At 29.4% G+C, this 20,352-nt stretch overlaps 2 protein-coding genes and 1 long non-coding RNA gene across 7 annotated transcripts; 1 reads left to right on the forward strand and 2 right to left on the reverse strand.

Moving 5' to 3' along the window:
* Window positions 1-1,982: 1,982 nt before the first annotated feature.
* Window positions 1,983-7,662, forward strand: LOC132936211 (uncharacterized). 5 transcript variants are annotated; one of them, XR_009663425.1, is made up of 7 exons: window positions 1,983-2,290; window positions 2,949-3,181; window positions 3,271-3,678; window positions 3,744-4,497; window positions 5,311-5,611; window positions 6,795-7,184; window positions 7,271-7,662. It is a non-coding gene; the product is annotated as an uncharacterized LOC132936211 (long non-coding RNA). The 5 variants fall into 5 exon arrangements; XR_009663428.1 differs by lacking the exon at window positions 1,983-2,290 and having other exon boundaries at window positions 3,043-3,181; window positions 6,795-6,895; window positions 6,966-7,184; XR_009663427.1 differs by lacking the exon at window positions 1,983-2,290 and having other exon boundaries at window positions 3,043-3,181; window positions 6,795-6,890; window positions 6,966-7,184.
* LOC132936210 (uncharacterized) lies at window positions 2,952-7,010 on the reverse strand. The gene is made up of 12 exons (XM_061002902.1): window positions 6,783-7,010; window positions 6,359-6,568; window positions 5,671-5,751; window positions 5,320-5,605; window positions 5,168-5,232; window positions 4,297-4,459; window positions 3,964-4,233; window positions 3,851-3,889; window positions 3,726-3,776; window positions 3,574-3,666; window positions 3,234-3,425; window positions 2,952-3,169 (listed from the first exon to the last, which is right to left on the reverse strand). Exons 1-12 carry the CDS (start codon window positions 6,999-7,001, stop codon window positions 2,952-2,954), a joined length of 1,887 nt encoding a protein of 628 aa, XP_060858885.1. The 5' UTR covers window positions 7,002-7,010.
* A 10,817-nt stretch (window positions 7,663-18,479) lies between the features above and the next one.
* LOC132946329 (zinc finger MYM-type protein 1-like) lies at window positions 18,480-19,919 on the reverse strand. Its single transcript, XM_061016285.1, has one exon. The coding sequence runs from the start codon at window positions 19,917-19,919 to the stop codon at window positions 18,480-18,482; it is 1,440 nt and encodes a 479-aa protein (XP_060872268.1).
* Between the last annotated feature and the right edge of the window lie 433 nt (window positions 19,920-20,352).

The following is a 20,352-nucleotide window of genomic DNA, read 5'->3' on the forward strand; positions in this document are numbered from 1 at the left end:
AATGTAATTTGTTTTATTATAATATTACAGTAGTTTAGTTAGTATAAAATCTGCTAATGTCTTGTTATTGATTTTACTAATCTGGTGCTAAATTACATATTTGTTCTTAAAAGGGTATTACATATTATAAAATTCTGGAGAAATATTAAAGGTAGAAATATTAAATTTTTAAGGTAGTTAAATTAAATTTGTTCGTTGATTTAAAATCATTATATAATGCATATATATATATATTATATAACGATAACGTGGGTGACAACCGGCTTGAGAAGTTGACTTAACCTTTCAGCAGGCGCGTATGCGCATTTTGTACGACAATTATAGATTTATTGACATAACTTTTATCTACGTATCCCGATTAATACTGGGGTTTTTCCTATTCCACAATAAAGTGTATGTTATAAACACTTAATAATTATTATCTAATCTTACGTATTTTTCAAATTATGATGATGTATATTTCAGTCAACTCCGTCCGATCGCACGAAATACGTCTCGCGCCTGGTCGTAATAACTAATAATATTAGTTAGTTTATGTATCAGTTTTTCAAAAAAAATACCAAATGGAAAACGTTGTTGAAGATGTACATGAGCCTCCTAAGAAGCGCGGAGTTTGTCGTTTATGTACGATCGAAAAAAAGAGATCATCTGCTACAATGAAATGCTATAAATGCAAGTTGTACCTACACATGTAAGAAGCATTCTAGCAAAAATGAAATAATTTGTCAGACATGTAATGACGAAAGTTTATCAGACTAGAATTCGATTATTTATTTATTTTATAATGTATTAGGTTATACTGTGTTACTTTTATTTAGTAAGAAATAGAAACAAATCGTGTTTTATTAACAATTATATTGAAATCATCATAAAAAATTATAAAAAAAATATGTATAAATTCATAAAATATTATATAAATAAGAATAAAATATTACAAAAAAATATTTCTATTAAAAATTATTTATTTATCCTTCATTTTAATTAAATATATATGAAAAGCATTTTGTCGTATAATGTACGATACGCGCCTGCTCGTGTAATACACAGTAGCGCGCCTGCCAAAAGGTTAAAGGGGTTGCCGTGTTTACTTCGAACATTAAAAGTTACGACCTTCTGCTACACCGAATTTCTATTATCATACAATTATTACGAATATCAGCTGCTACGAATAAACACATTCCACGATTTAATGTTACATCGAATTTATAAAATAATGAAATTTATGAACTATTACCACGATATGTGAATACCACTATATCATTTTACTACGTGAACAAATTCACTTTAGCTACCAAGCTTTTTTTTTTACATTTTTTATTTAAAACATGTATTTCAACAAGTTAAAAACGATAGTGCAAAAACAAATTTGCGGAAATCATTATTTTGGAATTTATTTTGGAGGCTACGATTTTAAACTTACCAACTTCAAGATCATGAATAATGTAGGCTTATAACATCTCAATCAAGTATCCACAAGTTCAGTAAAATAATTCCTTTTAGACGTTATTAACATGTAAAGAGGAATTTGTGGAGTCCAATGTCCAAATTAATAAACCATTCACACCTCATCGTGAAGGCGTGAAACGTGATAATTTATAATTTGTCTTTTCGTCTTTTTTTTTTCGGTAGGAACTAAATTCAATTTGAACCACTAACAGTAACCTACTGGCTACTATGAAGTATGAACATACTGAACACAGTACACACTATACACGCTCATGGCCCAGGGGGTAGTAGGAACCATGACTAAATAAATTTAGTTAGTCATGGTAGGAACTAGGATTGAGATTGAACCAATTGAACTCAACTATGTGGTATCCGCGGTATAAATAAGGAATAACTAATGGTTAACCATTAGTTAACTACATGGTTCAACCACAGAATATATGAAATTTAATATAAATTTAAATTTAATTTTAATATAAAATTTAATCTATTCTGTGGTTCAACCAACCACAGTTCTAGAATATTTCACGGTGAGCCGATTTTGTAATAGGTAAACGGTATACCTATTACCTAACCATAAATCTTAATTTATTAAAACTAGTAAACATTGATTTGCATAATGTAACAATATTTTTATGATTGTCTATTTATTTTTATTTTTTTGAGATTTTACTTTGTAAATGCTTATTTAGAGTTAAAATTAATTGTTGGTTTTTACATAAGTACCTACAAAACAAAAACCTTTGAATGAATAAAAAAAAATGAATTTTTTTTACATTTTCTCAAACAAAAACATTGACACAAGAATTTTATTAAATTAACGACTAAATAATTAGTATTTTAGGTATGTATTATATTTAATATGTTTTTGAACCTCTGGTATGAGGTTTCTTTGTAAGTTCAAAACTGCCTAATATGTTTAAGATGATGAACTACCAGAACTACTGATAAATCATTAATCATTATGTCCATTTTCTATTAAAAAATGGTGTTGAAATTATTAGTCATCTATGTACTAAGCATAAATAAAATATCTACCTACTAAGATAAGTATAATTTGCTAAATTTCTGTATTAAAGAAAAGTTAATGATAAATTATAAAAAATATAATTATTCATAAATAGGTTTTTGTCAGGAAATCTGTCTTAAAATTAATAAACTAAAATTGTAATATTCCAGTTTTATTTGATCGTAAATTTTTTCTACATTTTTATATTTATTCATATACTTATTTTATTTTATAATACTTAAATATTGAATACTTATATAATACTTATATATACTAATACTAAATATTATATTATACCTACTTATTTTTATATTGTTGACCAAATTACCATCACACTAATAAATATAGGTATTTTAAAATAGTAAACGAAAAGTAATGATTTTAGTTAGAGAATAATGTTTATTATAAAAAAAAAAAAAAAACTACTAATAGGTAAATGGCTCAATGAAGTCGAAAAAAAATACAAACTTATATATTATTATAAATTGATCAGCAATCAGCTTATGAACATTTGTGCAACACCATCCACAGTATCATCACATACTTCACAATTGTATGGAAGTGAGATTGTACAATCCATGCACCTCCATCCATGTCCACAATATAGGTACACATACCTTGAGCCATTTTGGGCGTCCCTATAAGCCCTCCCACAACAAATGCAGTTACTGCCTGTCGGGTCTAAAAGGCTGTTAATGTTGCGTATCCATGAGTCTATTGCAAAAAGTAAATATATTTTTATATTAACCGTTAAAAGTCAAAACATACCAATATATACCGTTATTAAAACTTGTCAACATAATATTTATATTTAGGGTTCTTGGATATTCTGCCCTGCAGACGGGACATTTGGACAATCGCCGAGCACACACATCACAACACCACCCGTGTCCACATGGCAGAACAATATTTATACCTACAACGACAGCTCTGCGTTGCCAACAAACAAAACAACGATCATATTCCTCGCCTGCTTAAGTATAAAATAAGTTATAGTTAATGTAATATTTTTATTTTTTATATTATTACTTAATTAGTATTAATAATAGTTAATAATATTTTGTTTAAACTAATAACAATTTTTACATTAGGAATATAATGTACATAAGACGTGTAACCTAGTATTTGTGGTAATGTCTGATCCTCCAAATTGATGATGTTCAATTCTTCAGCATCTGTTCCAACCACCACGATCTCAAAATTTTCATCCTCTTAGAATACAAGTATTTTCATATTAATATTGATTTAAACAATAAATATTTTGTCTTACCTAAATGTTCATTTTCAGCTGTAAGTGCTTCAACTACTTCAAAATGCACAACTACAGAAAAAGATAAATATTAAATCTGCTTCATTATAATTTATATTATTTGTAAACATTAATATAATTTGTACCTTCGATTTCTGGTTCCGGTAGAACTTCCATTATGTTGTCTATAAACAAATTTAACATTTTAAACATATCTATAAAATTGTTTAATTTATCTTAAAATTTCAGCCATACAAACCTTCCATTGCTTCTTCATTTAATCTCTGATGAGGAGGGAGCCTTCTGCTAGTATTGGGACGTCCTCGGCGTCTCTGGCCTCTTGCTGCATGTAAAACAGGGGGTCGAACAGCAGATTGTACCCGGGCTTGATGTTTGCCCCTTCCAGCACCACGCATTATACGTCCTGACTGGCATTGTGGTGGTTGAAGAGGTCTAAGTACCAATGCATTTGGTGGTTGAAGAGGTCTAAGTACCAATGCATTTGGTGGTTGATCATTTAATTGCTCATCTATTTTTTATTATTTATAATTGTTTAGTAAAAATTAAATTAATAAAAACAAGATAAATTTACCCGTTGGTAAATGGCCAATTTGTTGATCCCAGTAACCACTTGCAGAGTGAGCAACTCGTCGAAGGAATGCTGAAATGTCGTATCGGCCATTTCTGACATTTTGAAGTGCAGCAGTTAGTAATTGGTTATTGGTGTCTCTACTTGTTAATATTGCTCTCCGAACCTACAATAACATTGGAAATAACTACATTGGTAGTCTTAGTAAGTAGTATCCTAAAGAACTATAATGCTTAAAACAACTAAGAATTAAGTTTTGTTTTTATTCTTTTCAATATAAACAAAAGTAACTTAACGTATAGTATATTAGATATTTTATCATAAATAAACAATATTATTATTATTTTTAAAACTATAATAATTATAATATAATTTTGGTATGTATTGTGTGTGCAATTATACTTTAAAAATAGCAGCAAGAATGCAAATTGTAATTATTTATTAAAATAACATCCATCTTATGACTAAATAGATTTATATCTACTTAGTTATGATGTAACTTTTGTTATTTTATTGAGTAAAAAAATAAACATCAATTTATATTTTATATTATAATCAAATATAATTTATAAAGCACAACAACTATATATATTATAAATACATAATATTTGCTTAAAGATGTTCCTTTTTTAAATTTTCCATTGAGTAAAATAATCATTTTAAATTCTTTTATTTTGCTTTATACACTTTATTAAATAATAAAAAATATACTTAATTTTCATTATAATATAATAATTTGGAAAAAAAATATGGAAATAGTTCCTATTTTTTTAATGACGTAAATTAAAATCTGTTATGTAATTTGACAGAAAAAATGCATCTTTTATGTAGGTATATTAAATATTTATTACCTAGTGTTTATATTTATATTTACCTGGTGGCCATTTATAATCTGCTGTGTTTCTCTCCTTACTCTCCTTTCTACCAATCGTAATCGATCTATAAGTAATGAATTCAGAATTGTTAACCTAATATTTTATACATAAATTAATTAACTAATTATGTTGCAATTTCTAGTTTGAGTACCATAGAAGGTCCAAATCGGTGGATGTCTGCCAATTGTTGTCTGAATGGTGCTATGGAAGCTTTCAATATAATTATTGGTTCTGATATTGACACCATATACAGAGAAACCATGTGGTCCAATTGTATTCATCCAATAATTCTGGAAGTAGTGGAAAAGCTCTGTGATATTTTCAGCTACATTCATGTCCCTGGCTAACCTTTGTACTTCCAAGAACCCACCAAGAATATGGAAATTTTCGGGGTAATCTTCAATTCTCTCTGGTGGCAGGTGTGGCAATGCCATGATCTATTGGTAATAAATTTAATTTTTAGCACAATGATAAATTTTTCAAATTAGTCAATTAACATTACCATTCTGACTATAGTTGCTATGTGTGGGTTATTGCGCACTAATACCATCAAGTTGTGCGTTTGAATAAATCGCACTATGCACTAAAATAAAAAATAATATTTAATGATGATAATTTAGAATAGTCATCAATCATCATATTTAGTTTAACCTTTAATGTACACATGGCTTAGAACAAAAATAATTTCTGCTAATGTTAAATGTTTAACTTAGTGATTTAATTAAAATGCAATGATCTTGTAAAAGAAAAATTAATTTAAACTCAGTTCAAATATAACTGGTGCTATTATTAGGGTTAAGATGTCAATACATTTTACGGTAATGATTAATAAATTACATAATATTCAGTGAATCTATCATAGGTATTTTAATGTTTACTTCTTGATATATTTAAAATAAATTACAGTTATATTTTGTTCTAACAAAGAAGTATCAGAATTAAAATTTAAAATATTATTAAATGTATTATAATGCGCTGTATTAAATATTTATATTAGGTAGGTATGCATCATTTTATATAGTTTTATTATAGGAATTTATAACAGAATTCATTCTGACCTCACTTTGAGTATAACAATATTGTATTATTTTAATATTTTGAGTAAAATCAAAAAAAAAAAAAGCTATTGTAAGGAAGACAGTCACTGCAGGAGTAGTTATCAACATAAATATGAATGTAAGTTAGCTGACCTGATTAAAATGAAAGCAGCACCCTATCAACTGACTTTCGGGTAAAACTCTTCTTGTTGCATTTCTAAGAGCAGTCTCGTAGTCTGTTATGACCTGTAGCCCATGCCAATTTAATAAATCAAAAGAAAGGTCATATCTTAGAAATTGCCACAATCTTGAATATACAAGTTCAGTCCTTTGGTTCAGTATTGCATATACTACTGGAATAGACTTACAAAAAACAATAAATTATTATTTTCATTTTCTATTTTGATCATAATATTTTGGAAATTATTTAACTTCATTAATATGTTTAATGATGAAAATAAAACAATTGTTTTAAGTTTGATTTTCAAAACTGAGAAAGCTAATATTTTATACTGATTTAACTATTATATAATTTAAATATTTAACTCAGATTTTATGGTTTTAAATTAATATTTACTATGTTGTCTAGAAGTACATGAATGGTAACCAATTGTTCCATGTCTCCTGGAATTCTTGGAAGCACAGCAAATGTTCCATCAATAGCTATTACTGATGATCGCCTCATGTATGGTGAATAATTTTGTAAAAATACAATATTGGCAAAAACCAATCCACCAAACACAGTTTCTTCACCAACTAGGTACTCTAGAGGGCCTTGATAGAATGGACTGGTCATGTTGTCATCAAATAGTGACATTAAACCCCGCCATCTCTGAGATACAATCGTATCGCCCATTACTGCTAATGAAGCTGGTACTGGGGGGTTGTATCTTTTTCGGATACTCCGCATCATATTTAATGCAGAATCCACGGTAGTGAGCATTGCTGCATTTGGGTATCTGCCAATATTATTGAAAAGGTTAGTTGTATTAAGTATTTCATTATAAGCAGTAAAATTATGTTGAAATTTTTATAATACTTTTAGTATGTTATCTTACCTTCTAGATTCTTCCTCATATATCACTCTGGGTGATGTGCTCTCAGCCGAAACTCTGCTTCTTAGAGCTGCCAAAAATTTTCCAATCTCAACATCATGCCCGGGCCTATGGGTATGCATACTATACATATCAATTGGTGCATTTTCTGGCTCCAGATCCATCGAGGCTGTTGCACGGCAACCCCGTTCGTACCTTGTGCATCTTAGCTGTCTAAACAATTTTAGTATTACACTAATTAATTAAGAATAAAAAAAAAATGACTTAGAATTCAGATCATTTACAAAACACTATTTCTAACCTTCTATTGGTGGAGGTATGGTTTTGAACGTATGTATAACCGTTAGCAGCTAAATATACTAAATTTCCTCGAATACCAGGCACTCTTCTTGACGGATTGTTCTCATTTGATTTTAGTTATTTTGTTATAATTTAAAAATATTATTTGTTGGTATATGAAACTTTTAGAGTATATTGTTTTAATTGTATATGCACGCAATGTCATTTTAAAATGTAATTTTTTTGGGAAAAATGAAATTAACCAGGGGCGCCGGAACAATGGGGGCAGTGGGGGCAATTGCCCCCACAAGATAAATACTGTGGGGGCAAGGCCCCCACGACTTCATGGCCTAATTATATTTACATTTAGCCCACAATAGTACAATACCTGCATTATACACAATACCTGCAGCATCAGCCACACCAGAAAGGTCATTTAGTGGGCTCAAGCGTTTAAAAACCTATACACGTTCAACTATGAGTCAAAAGCGTTTGACTCATTTGTTACTACTACACTTAAACCAAACTATTTTGTATGAAATTTCCTTGGATGATATCCTAAAAGAGTTCATTAGCCGTACAGCAGAGAGAAAAAGTGTATTTGGTAAAATGTAAATTATTCATTAAAATTTGAACTGTATATTTTATTTATTATTATTGTATAATAAAATATAGTTATGGGATTTTTGATTAAAGATTGTACAACAAAGAAACTGTGTATGTGAAAAAGTTAATTACAACTGTAATTTGTATTGTTAATAAATTTATATTAAACACCACTATTTTTGCTCCTATACCCTCTAGAATAAAGTTTGAAATATTTTGCCCCCACAGCAAAAAAATCGTTCCGGCGCCCCTGAAATTAACCAATTTATAGTAAATACTAATGACTAATACTAAAATTAATTACTTTATTCACAATAATATCATCAAATACATTTAATAAGATATTATAGACTGACTGACCGTCTTCGCTCAGAATCGTTTTTCTTATTCAATGATATTATATCATTGGATTCAAATTTAACACAATCCATTACATTGACTCACTTGTAACCTACTGTACAGCAGAGCGACATCCACTTACCCGCCTTTTTTTTTTATATACATTGACGATTTTTAAACATGTGTAGGAACTAACAAGTTCAAATGGTAGTATAGGTGCTTATTTATTCAAACGTTCGATAGCGTTAATAGTATACTATAATTGTACACTGTAGTAGTGTAGTTAATAATAATTAAATATTATTATAACCAATATAACCAGAAATATTATTAGGTATATAATACAAATATATAATAATATTATTTTAAATATATATAATATTTAATATTATATTTTTCACGGCCCGCTTGTGGGCCGCGGCCCAAAGGTTGGGAACCGCTGGGCCCTATACTATATATAACCACAAATTTGAAACGGCTATTAGTTCTAAAATAATGGTTTCTGTAAAACGGTTTTCATACCATCGTTTTAAGCATAAAAACAAATCGTTTTATAAAAAATAAAAAATCGTGAGCTGTACGGGAGAGTACATTTTTAAATTTTAGTTAAACTTCTTCAAACTATTCTACAACATAACATATAAATATTAATAGAATATTGACTTCTTCACTTCAATTATATTAACACAAAACTATTTAATTTTTACTTTTATTAAACATAATTTATTTCAATGATTTCCATATATTATATTCTGTACATTTGTAAGTACAGTTTTTTTTTTAAACTTTTTTTACTTACAATCTATACATACGTACGTGGGGTGACATAAAATAACATTAATTACGGAATAGGAAGGCTCCCAGCAGGGCCACCTGATCAGAAGTAAAATACAGTTAAACAAAAAAATATAAAAATATAAAACTAATTGTTTTAAACAATGATAATAGGTGCCTATATAGGTATAAAAATTAATATTAATAACAAAAGGCCAAAAGGGTTATATAATAAGGATTTAATACAAATTATTATAGTTTAAGCTAAACAGTTAAATAATACACAAATGTTGTATTGTTGTTTCATGCATAGAAATTCAAACATATGTAACACGTCACGTAGGTATATATAGGTAACTAGTGTATACACTATACCTATCGTGAAGTGAAATCTAGAATTTTTATCCACCCACCCACCAAAACTTTACAGCCATCGAATATGGTTTAAAAACACACACAACTTTTTTTGTTAATATTATTTTATTTGAGTTTCTACATGATTCTCACTTATACCCACCCATTAAGAATTGAAGCGATCGCTTCACATGATATATGAGTTCGGTGCCACTGATTCAAGTAATTGTATCAAGTAATACTATCATTGATTATAAATTAGTATTTAAACTAGTATTTATAATCAATGATACTATTTAAGAAATGTCCTGTGGTAATACAGACTTCTGTTTTTAAAATGAAAACTGTGTAAACCCCCCCCCCCCTTTTACTGTAAATTATTTAGTGGATATTTTTTTTAGGTACCTATACCAAATTAAAAATTCGAATGAGTAGTTTCTGAGTGGTTATTAAAATATTTGTACTGAGGATAATAATATAGTCCTAAATCAAAGTCACCAGGTTTTTATCTTACCTATAAAAATAATTTTATTCGACTAAACGGTTTAAATGATAATTACCCACACAGACTATTTTTTTTTTTTTTTTATCAAAATAATTACCTTCGCCCAAACGACCACCGCCAAATAATATTGGGCTTACATAGCCCGTAAATAAATAATCAATAATAATTTTATAAATAATAATAATATAATCTAAGATTTATTCTAGGCCATAGGTACGTTACATACCAATTATTTATTTATTCACCTAATACAGGTTAACTTCAATAATTAACATATTATGTTTATTTAAAATTGCATATTCTTAGGACTTAAGAGCAACTAAACTTAGGTAGGTACTAAACTGCTAAATAATAAAATATGTTAATAGTCAATAAATTTAATGTTAATATAACGTAAGTACCTATATGTTCAAGAATAAAAAAATAATCAAATTTAAAATAAACAGTAAAGTAGGTACTTATGGCTATTTTAGAAGAAACAAGAAAACACTTAAAATATATTATGTAAATAGGTTATGACGTTATGCGTATGAAAATTGATAATATATATTATTATCATGGATGTATATTGTATATCCATAGGTGCCATTTCTTTTTTTGACTTTGAGGTGCTTTACATATTTAAATGAATCAGACCATTGGGGGGGGGGGGGGGGGGGGGGCTCTGTCGCTGTTCAAATGGGGAATGGTAAACTCCTACAAATGTAGTGTTAACTCCTACAAAAGATAGTGTTAACTACTACAAAATACAGTGTTAACTCCTACAAAAAATTAATACCGCTCGTATTGCTAAAAAAATAACATTCAGGTAGGTATGGTACATATTATTGTTATTATATTATATTATTTATATTAGAATTGTAACCGTCGAACTGCAAATTTATAAAAAAATCACTATTGTGTATTGGCTATATTATTGTAAAAAAATTTAAATATTATCAGTAGCCAGTAGGTTACCTGGTTACCTAATGTATTGTGATTAGTAGGCAATTCATAATTTGTAAAACTATATTACTATTATTAAACCTACTTTATGCTTGGTGGCCTGTGAGTGAATCCGATATCTAATCACGTGAATAATGAATCATTGTTTTAACTTAAGAAAATAATTTCTAAAAAATCGTTTTTTGGATTATGCAGATTAGATACCTAACTAATGAAGGATTTAATACTTCAATAATCAATTCAAATACAAGTTTTGGAGAGGCTAAGGCCCTCCAAGTCACCCCCCAAATTGCGCCTATGTGCATATCTAAAACCGTGGTTATTATTTCGTAGTTGTATATTTTCGGAACAACTGATATTCGTAGCAATATTTTCGGAGTAATATCATTATCGGAATTATGATTGTTCGTGGTATCATCATTTTCAGCAGCCATATTCGGAGTAACTGATATTCGTAGTAATTTATTCGGAGTAGTACTATATTCGGAGTAATCACTTTTCGTGGCTATGGTGTTAGCCCAGGTTAAAGTGGTAGTGTGTACAGTGGATTGGCCTTTCGGCCATCGGTGGCCCATGGCGGTGTCCTCATCATACACAACAACTGAAATGAAAATTCAGTGTCGTGAAAACGGATAAAAGATGATACCGAACACGAGGTTAGCGTGGTTGCGTGAAAAATTTTCATCGTGGACAGTGTTACAATTTGCAGGTCCGGGACGTAATGGAGAATGATGGTTGATGATGAATCAGTAGAAATCGAATGAAAGAACGTTGGCGGCCGGAGCGGTCTGTTGGTCTCCGACGGTGGCTTGTTGAGTGGTAGGTAAAAGGTATTACCTACATGTTATAAAATCTTGAGGAAGGTTAAATTTGTATAGTTATGTTAAATCTTGTGTTTCTTGTTTAAAGTAATATTCAGAAAAATTATTCAAGGGACTTGATAAAATTTATAAGATTTTCGAAACCTTCCCGGATTTCTTTAATTAATTACGGTGGTTGAAATGTCGATTTATCTGTTTTAAATTTAATTTCACACGGTTCTACTTGTGCGCATCCTAAGTCTAAAGGGTCTGAGGTGAATAAACGCTTGAATTTGTTTATTGGTGTTTGTGTCTTTATACGTTGTTCATAGCTAAGTTCGTTAGGTATTTTTATTATTGTACCTTGTTTATCCGTTACTTCTGTTATTTTTGTTACTATTATTTTTTCTTTATTAATAATTTTATTGTCTGAATTAATATTTTTTATTTCGTATTTATCGCGTTTAATCGTATTTAATTCAGTGGCAATTGCTATAACCATGTTTCTTGGTATATTACTATAGGTATTGGAGAAATTGTATAATATGACTTCGTCATCACTATTTAATAATGTTGTTTCTAAAGTTATTTTTTTATTATTTTGTAGGCGCTCAGTTGGTTTTATTATATATTGTATTTGCTTGTCTTGCATTTTTGTGGACACTTTTAATTTTGACCTAGTCTTAGGAGCTATGGTAATATTTTCGTTAGATATAATTTTAATTTTATTTTTTTTAATGTTGGTTGCACTTGTGATGCTTTCAGTTGTATAAATGTTTAAGTTGTGATTTATTTATTTATTTTATTTATTTATTTAGAATTCAACGGGACTAGCCCTTTTACAAAATTTAAAGTGGTATATAGACCAATAATGTATAGAAAAAAAAATTTTACAGAAAATAATAATTATTAAGCACAACACTAAGTAATAATGAAACGTATATAAATATAAAGTACTCAAATGATTAAAAATATAAAATATATAAAAACAATAAAGAATAAGAAATCACTGATCGACGAGGACTAATATTAAGATTGTAAGGTTTCTTGTAAAAACATAATTGACTTAAATCTAAAGGTATCACGAGGAGTATTGAAAAAATCTAAGGAGATGGAGACTAAATTAGCAAGTTTCAGAGCTCTAACAAAGAATGAATCATTACTTGAATTGGATTTAAAGAATGGGATTGCAAAAAAATCATGATTTCTCGAGTGGAAGGAGGGAATACGGAAATTGATTTACATTATGTTCGTATCATATTTCGTCCATTTTTATAGAATTATTATCGATTTGTATGTTTTTATTTTTAAAATCGACTATTAGGTTGTATCTAATATTAAAATCGTTTCCTAATAGTAATTTACAATTTAGTCCTTCAACGACGTATACTTTGATTTGATATTGGCGTGTGTTGATTGTAATTATTAATTCTGTTGTTCCTATTTGTATCAGTTCGTTGTTGCCAGCGCCTGTTATAGTTATTTGTTCTTTGGGTTTAGTGACTTGTTTATTTTTTATTAGGGAATAATCTATACATGATATATTTGAGCCTGTGTCTATAATTGCATTTTGTTCGTTACCGTCTAATTTTATTTTTATGGATAGCACTCTTTGTTTTCGTTCAGTATCTGAATCTACGCTTATATTTTGATTGTTGATTTTGATTTCATTTTTGTGTTGAATTAGCTGGTTTTTGGTTTCTATGTCTTTCTCGTCTTCTTGTATAGGCCGGTTCCGATATTCCCTTATGTAGTTTCCGCATATTTCGCAAGACATAACGTTTCCCCCCTCGCTCCAATACTGTTCTCTGTCATCTTGGTCGTCTAGTATGTCCTTGGATGTGGACAAATATTCGCAGTCTTGACAAAATTTTGAGTACCATATTGTGGATTTGTCTGTTTTATTTTTCTCTATAGGGTTTTGTTGGGATAATTTTAAGCGATCGAAACATTCGTGTAAGAAATGGTCTACATTTTCTTCTATAGTATTAAAGTCAGGAAAAACTGTGTTTATTGTTATGTTATTGAATTGACGAGGGTTATATGTTTCTGTTATGATTCCTGGTGTCCAACGACAATTTTTATTGAATATCCCTATATTTTTCCTATTTAATTTCCAGTAAATTATGACATTTGTATATTCGGAATTTTCGTGTATTAAATATAAGTTGAAATTGAATTGGTCACAGATAAACGCTAGATCGTCATCTTTAAGATAGTAGCCAGATTTGCAATTAGGAATGCCGAGCATATTTAATAATTCTACTGTCTTTCTATATATACCATGTTGTTTAAGGCATATTCGTAGTGCGTGGGCACCACAGTCACCGTCTCCGGGTACGTTATCCGTTTTTATGAATGAACCCGCGATTTGTGAGATTTTATTCTTTAATTTATCGTTAATTGTGTTATTGAAATTTTTTCCTAACGTGATATTACTAGTTTGTGAACCATTGTTTTTAAAATATTTATTTTGTTTTTCATCGTCATTGTTTGGTAGTAGGCATATTAAAATTTTTATTTGCGTGTCTTGAAAAATAAACTTAATCATAGTAGAAATAACGTTCCAATCCTTTTTGTCTCGTCCAGTGCAAATTTTGGGTAATGCTAAAGTAGTAATATTATTCTCAATACAAAATTTTCTAGTGTTAGCTAGTGTTCTAAAAATGTTAGTGTACGCTGGTTTGTCGTAATATTCATTTTTTGTTATGAGATATAGAACCCATTGTATTCCGTTTTTTAAATAAGCAATTTCGGTTATTTTATTTCTCTGGTCTATTAAATTTTGAACGTTGTTAAATTTATTTCTAAATTGTAATGCGATCCCCTTCGACATAGTAAGGCATTGACTTGTGCAATGGCCGATTGCGATATCATTTCGTAATGATAAAATATTTACCGTCTGTTCACTGTAATCGCATAGGAAGTCGGTTCTATCGTTATTGCTGAGTAGGAATTTTTTTAATTCGTTTAGTGGGTTCAAACTACTTATTGTTACGATGTTTTCTACAGCTTTTTCGTCATCGTCGTTTACTTCATTAGTTATTAGTTTATTTGAATTTTTTGATTTGTACCAATTTTCTACAAAATGAATATAATTATTTTTTTCAATTTTTTTTTCTCTGTTAAATTTAGAGGTGTCGATTTTTAAATTAATATTATTTGTTCCCCGAGGTAGATATTCCGATTTTTCTCTTAACTCGGGTGCTATTCGTTTTTTGAAAAATTGCAATCGTTTGCATAATGTCCTTTTTCATTGCATTTGTAGCATATTATGTTTTCTCTTCCATTACATTTTTCCGGTGTTGAGTATCTTTCTCTGCTGTTGTCCCTACTGTGCCGTTTTCTATTTGCGTCATCTCCACGATTTCTGTTGTTATATCTATTTCTGCTTGTATCTCTGGACCTGTCTTAGGAGTTTTTCCTATCCCTTGAATAAGACCTATCTCTATTATTGCTCATTTCTCTGCTGTTATCTCTGTATTTATGGTTATTATATCTATCTTTACTACTTTCTCTGAACTTAGTCATTGTACCTATCGGGATAAGGACTTTTTTTCCTATAATTGTTCCTGCCTTTGTAATCTGATTTGTGTGGATGTGAACTTTTGTCTCTGTTGCGTGATCTATCTTCAAAATTTACTGTCTTGTCGTATTTTTTTAAATTGTTCATTTCGGTACATAGTTGATCAATTTTGTTTTTGTAATAACTGTCTATTCCTTCTAATTTTGTATTTAAACGTTTAATTTCTTGGTTGCTGTCTTTTGCTTCGGTATTTAATTGCATTACTTGTTTGTTCAAAATTTCTGTGTATTCGCTAAGTCCTGAGCTTCTTGAATTAATTCTAAATTGCATAAGTTCATATTTTTTTAAATTTTCTTTTAACTTTTTTAAGTTACTGTTGTCGTGAAGTGAAATTGCGTGTAATATAGGTTCTCTTATACCTTTTAGAATGTAAACACAAATATCTTCCTCTTTCAAATCCTTGTCTACTTGACTACATAAATATTCTATTTCCGTAACAAATCTAGAAATTGACTCTAAGTCGAATGTAAAATGAGGTTCTATAATACAATTTTTATTGATTAATTACTTTAATAAAATGATCCTTTCTAATGGTATTAACTGTTTTCTTTTTAATAACAATTTTTATTTTAGCAGGACAATTTAAATTTTTTGATTTTCCTTTTTGATTTTGATCTGCTTTTACTTTTTGGTAGCTACTGTGGTGACAAACATAATCTTTCCTATAATTAAAGTTTAACATAATTTTAGGAATTAATGAATATTATTAATTAGTAATGAAAATAAGAAGACTGACCTGTATACAAAGCGTTCACAATTTCTTTTAGTGTTTCTAACAACCCAAGAAGTATTTGTTATTTCAGAAAATTCAGTAATCCACTTATCACATAAATCATAACTAGAAATATTAGATCGAATAACACAATTTTCTTTACTAGAATTACTAATAATATTAATAAAAGAAGAAGGCAGTTGGCCAAAATTTTTTTAAAATTATTGTTATATTGTTATAATAGAACTATTTTTATTTTAGCAAGACAATTAAAATTTTTTGATGTGGCTAATCTCTCTTATGATTAAAATTTAACATTATTAATTAGTAATAAAAACAAATTGTCTGTATACAAACCAAAAAGTATTAACATTATTATCATTATAATATCACGGTAATTAAAACGTATATTGTTGGCGGCAATTCAAAATGGACCAATCATAATGCCGAATTCCGAATCATTGCCGAATCAATGTGTGTTTTGTTAATATGCGACCCGGGGTCGTGGTTTCGATGCCGGCCGCCGGGATCGAAGTTAAATTGCGGCGGCCGTGTAAATTCGAAATTTTTTTTTTTTGTTATTTACCTTTTGTTATCACTTCCGCCTTATCAAAATATATTCGTATTTAACGAACATTTTACGTTTTTTTTTTCAAAATTCGAGACGTCGGACCTCCCCGTTGATGACTTATTCGCGTTCCCCGCTAAATTTATTGACCGCCTGCGGCCAATCTTCGTACTTCGAAGAGTTCGATTTTATATTTTACAGACTTTTGCCTAATCGGTCTCGGTGACGCCGTGAGCTACTCTTATCGGTATTTATATATTTGATACACGATATAGCCACAAAAGGTACTGTAGGCACATGCATATTTAAAAAATAAATGTATAAATGTTAAGAGTTGATACGGTGGTTGGTTTAGTTAAATTATATAATAATATCCTAGCTCGAGTCGACGATGGATATGACGGAACTGTTTGAATACTTCAACGCAGGGTGTATTACAATATATTATTATTAATCGATTGGTCGATATGACTAAACTACGGGTAGGTATATTTTGTATGCTACACTAAATTTTTGTTTACCAATTTGACTCACCTAAAAACTGTAAAATATTAAGTACCTACTCCGTAGTATAGGTATTATACAATACCTACCTACATAAGTAATATCAAATAGTAAAGCAATATCATTATACAATTTAAATTTAAATTTAATTTGGCAATAGTTAATCGAAACCTGTTCATATTAATTTATTAATGTAAATGTCATATAATAATATTTTATAATTTATCAAACAATTTCACCTATAATTTGATTGTTTGGCATTTTTCTTCTTTCTAAAAATATTGTTTAACCAATGACGACGAGTAGGAGTAAGTGTAGGTCCAATTCGTTTTGATGTAATAGCTATTGATTTATTTCTGGACCTCTAAAATTGCCGGTATAAATTGTCACATTTTATGCACCTTTTTTTTGTGTCTACTAATATAGAACCTTTTGCAGACAATTTTTTAAACCATACAGATAATAAATTATAAATTTAATTTAAATAAATAGAATGAAACAATATTTTTAAATTCTTACTTAACGTCTTATATTTAAATAGGGTTAAGTTGTACAACAATTAAAATATCACTTAATATTTTATTTAAACAATAAATTCTGCATTAAGAGATCTGAGGACCTTGCGAATATATCAATTGCTTCATTAAGATCAATTTCAACATCTTTTTCAAAGCTTAATATAAGTAGACTTTCCAATCGATTTTGCCCAATACTTGATCGAAGCCTAGATTTAACTATTTTTACCTGAAATCATTATTGTGACAATATTATTTTTAGAATAATTAAATCTAAAAGAACAATAGTTAATTAATAAAAATATAAAATAATATAGTTAAGAGGTCGCTGTCTGAAGTCAAGTGCTGCCTCCGTTTAAAAACGTACAACATAGCAAATTTGCGTTCAGTAGAACATACTTTGCAGTGCCGTAGACAGGACTTTTATATGGAGGGGTTTATTATAATAATAACATGTTATAGTAAATAAAGGGGGCACCAGTCGGTTTTGTCAAAAGTCTGAATGTAAAATATAATTACATTCCCAACTTTGTCATAACATGAATTTGACTTGTTTCATACTTAGTAATTTTTTTAATTAACAAATATGAAAATATTACTAGTCTATAAATTGTTCTATATATTTTATTTATTTATTGTTCTAATATTATGAATTAGGTAATAATTAAAAGTTACTTTAGAGAAGCTCCTTTCAGCAGATGCAGATGATGCAGGTATGATGCACAACGCCTTTTATGCCAAGTACCGATTTGGAAATGCCGCAATTAAGTTGTGGCTTAATAAAAGATCCAAAATGTCTAAACTAGTCATATTTGTTATACTTGCTTCTTCAATTTCAGAATCATCGCTTATTTCTGAACTAGTATCAGGTTGATCAATCGTTCCTTCATTTTTTTTGTTTACGGATTTACTTAGTTGAGTCGGATTAGTGTCGTTATAAAGATCATTTAGGCTGTTACTGAATGTTAAGTATTCATTTTGTAAATTATTTATATGAATGTTTATCCAACTTGATAACTGTTCGAAGGCATTACTAGGCAATTGCATTTTAGTTTTTATGGATAACATACGTTCCGGAGTAAGTAGGCTTAAATCTTTAAGAATTTCTTGCGAATCATTAAACCTAATGTCAATTGATGTAATAATGGCATCTAAAACTTTAAAACAAACATCACAGCGAAATAAATCAGCAGGCGAACATAGCACTTCATCTCTGGATAGTTCACCAGGCTTCATTTTTTTCTTTCTTGCTCTTACCACTTTGAAGTCACATTGAGAAAGATTGTTTGTAGTAGCAAATTCCTTGGCAGTATTTATTATTTCAGTACATCCCTCATCAGTACGCAAAATTTGCAATCTTTTCTTAGCAACATTCACCAATTTGATAGCTTGCATGAAATCAATAGATTTTGATTGCAAATAATTTGAAACTTCAGTGGTAACCGAAAATATTTTTCTCATCAAAATCAAAACCAAGACAAATTGGAACGATGTTATAACCGAGATTAAGTTTTTAGCCATTGAAGTTGTATCACGATCTGAACCATTTGCTTTTGAAATATTTTCCAATGCTTTTAGTAGAGCAAAGTACTTTTCTTGGATGATAACTAAAGCCCGGTCATGTGATGTCCATCTAGTATTAGAAAAACGTTTGATGCGACGTTTTTGTTCTCTTGGATTTAGTATTTCTTGACATTCTACAAATTCAGCCGTCCGCTTTCTAGCTCGCATAAATTCAATTAAAGCCCCATCATCGCCAAAAAAAGTGTTAGTATTAATGCAACAATCGCATGTATCAACTATCACCAAATTTAATTTGTGAGCGAAACACCAAGTAAACATTGCTTTTGGATTCTCTGCTTGTATACGCGTTTTCAATCCACTGTATTTGCCTTGCATAGAGGCCGCGCCATCATATGTTTGAGCAATCATCTGTGTTTTCCAGTTAATATTGTGTTTTTCTGTTATGCTACGAAAGACTTGAAACATACCTAGACCAGTAGAATCAGATGCAGTTTCCAGTGCTATCAAACGCTCTTGAGGTTTTCCTTCATCAATGTATCTTAAAATTATGGTAAATTGTTCTTGATAAGAAACGTCGGTAGTAGTGTCAATTATAACTGCAAATTGTCCTGATTTATTAACTTGTTTTAAAATATTTTTTCGAACCATATCTGCCAATATACAGAGAAGCTTATTTTGAGTCACATTAGATAAAAATGATAGACGATTTATCTTATTTTCTTTTACTTTTTCTAAATGTAACTTTAATATTGGATTATAGGTTGCTAGTAATGAACATAATTCTAGAAAATTATCTCTATGGGTTGATGTATATTTTTCATTGTGTCCCCTGAGAGCGATATTTTGTCTTGCAGTAAAAATAAGAGCATCTATAATTACCGATACAATTTGCCTATTCTCTGCAACTTTTCGATTGGTCCGTTCATAAATTCCTATATCAATCCTTACATTTTTTTCATACATTCCTCGAGCCATTTCACTTGTTAGGTGTTCTGGAAAGCTTTCATGGTTTTCTATTGTTCGCTTAATATTTTTATAATCATTAGACCCTTTTTCTGCTAAAAGCATTTTCTTTGCCTTA

This window comes from Metopolophium dirhodum, chromosome 1 (genome assembly GCF_019925205.1).
Source record: "Metopolophium dirhodum isolate CAU chromosome 1, ASM1992520v1, whole genome shotgun sequence".
Lineage (NCBI taxonomy): Eukaryota > Metazoa > Arthropoda > Insecta > Hemiptera > Aphididae > Metopolophium > Metopolophium dirhodum.

What these genes read in the sequence shown, in the direction of transcription:
- LOC132936210 (XM_061002902.1), bottom strand. Translation starts at nt 7,001, where the DNA reads ATGACCAGTCCATTCTATCAAGGCCCTCTAGAGTACCTAGTTGGTGAA. An exon ending in GCTGCTTTCATTTTAATCAG is followed by an intron (nt 5,752 to 6,358) that starts GTCAGCTAACTT and finishes TTTTTATTTTAG; the next exon opens with TGCATAGTGCGATTTATTCA. An exon ending in TAGCAACTATAGTCAGAATG is followed by an intron (nt 5,606 to 5,670) that starts GTAATGTTAATT and finishes TATTACCAATAG; the next exon opens with ATCATGGCATTGCCACACCT.
- LOC132946329 (XM_061016285.1), bottom strand. Translation starts at nt 19,919, where the DNA reads ATGGTTCGAAAAAATATTTTAAAACAAGTTAATAAATCAGGACAATTT.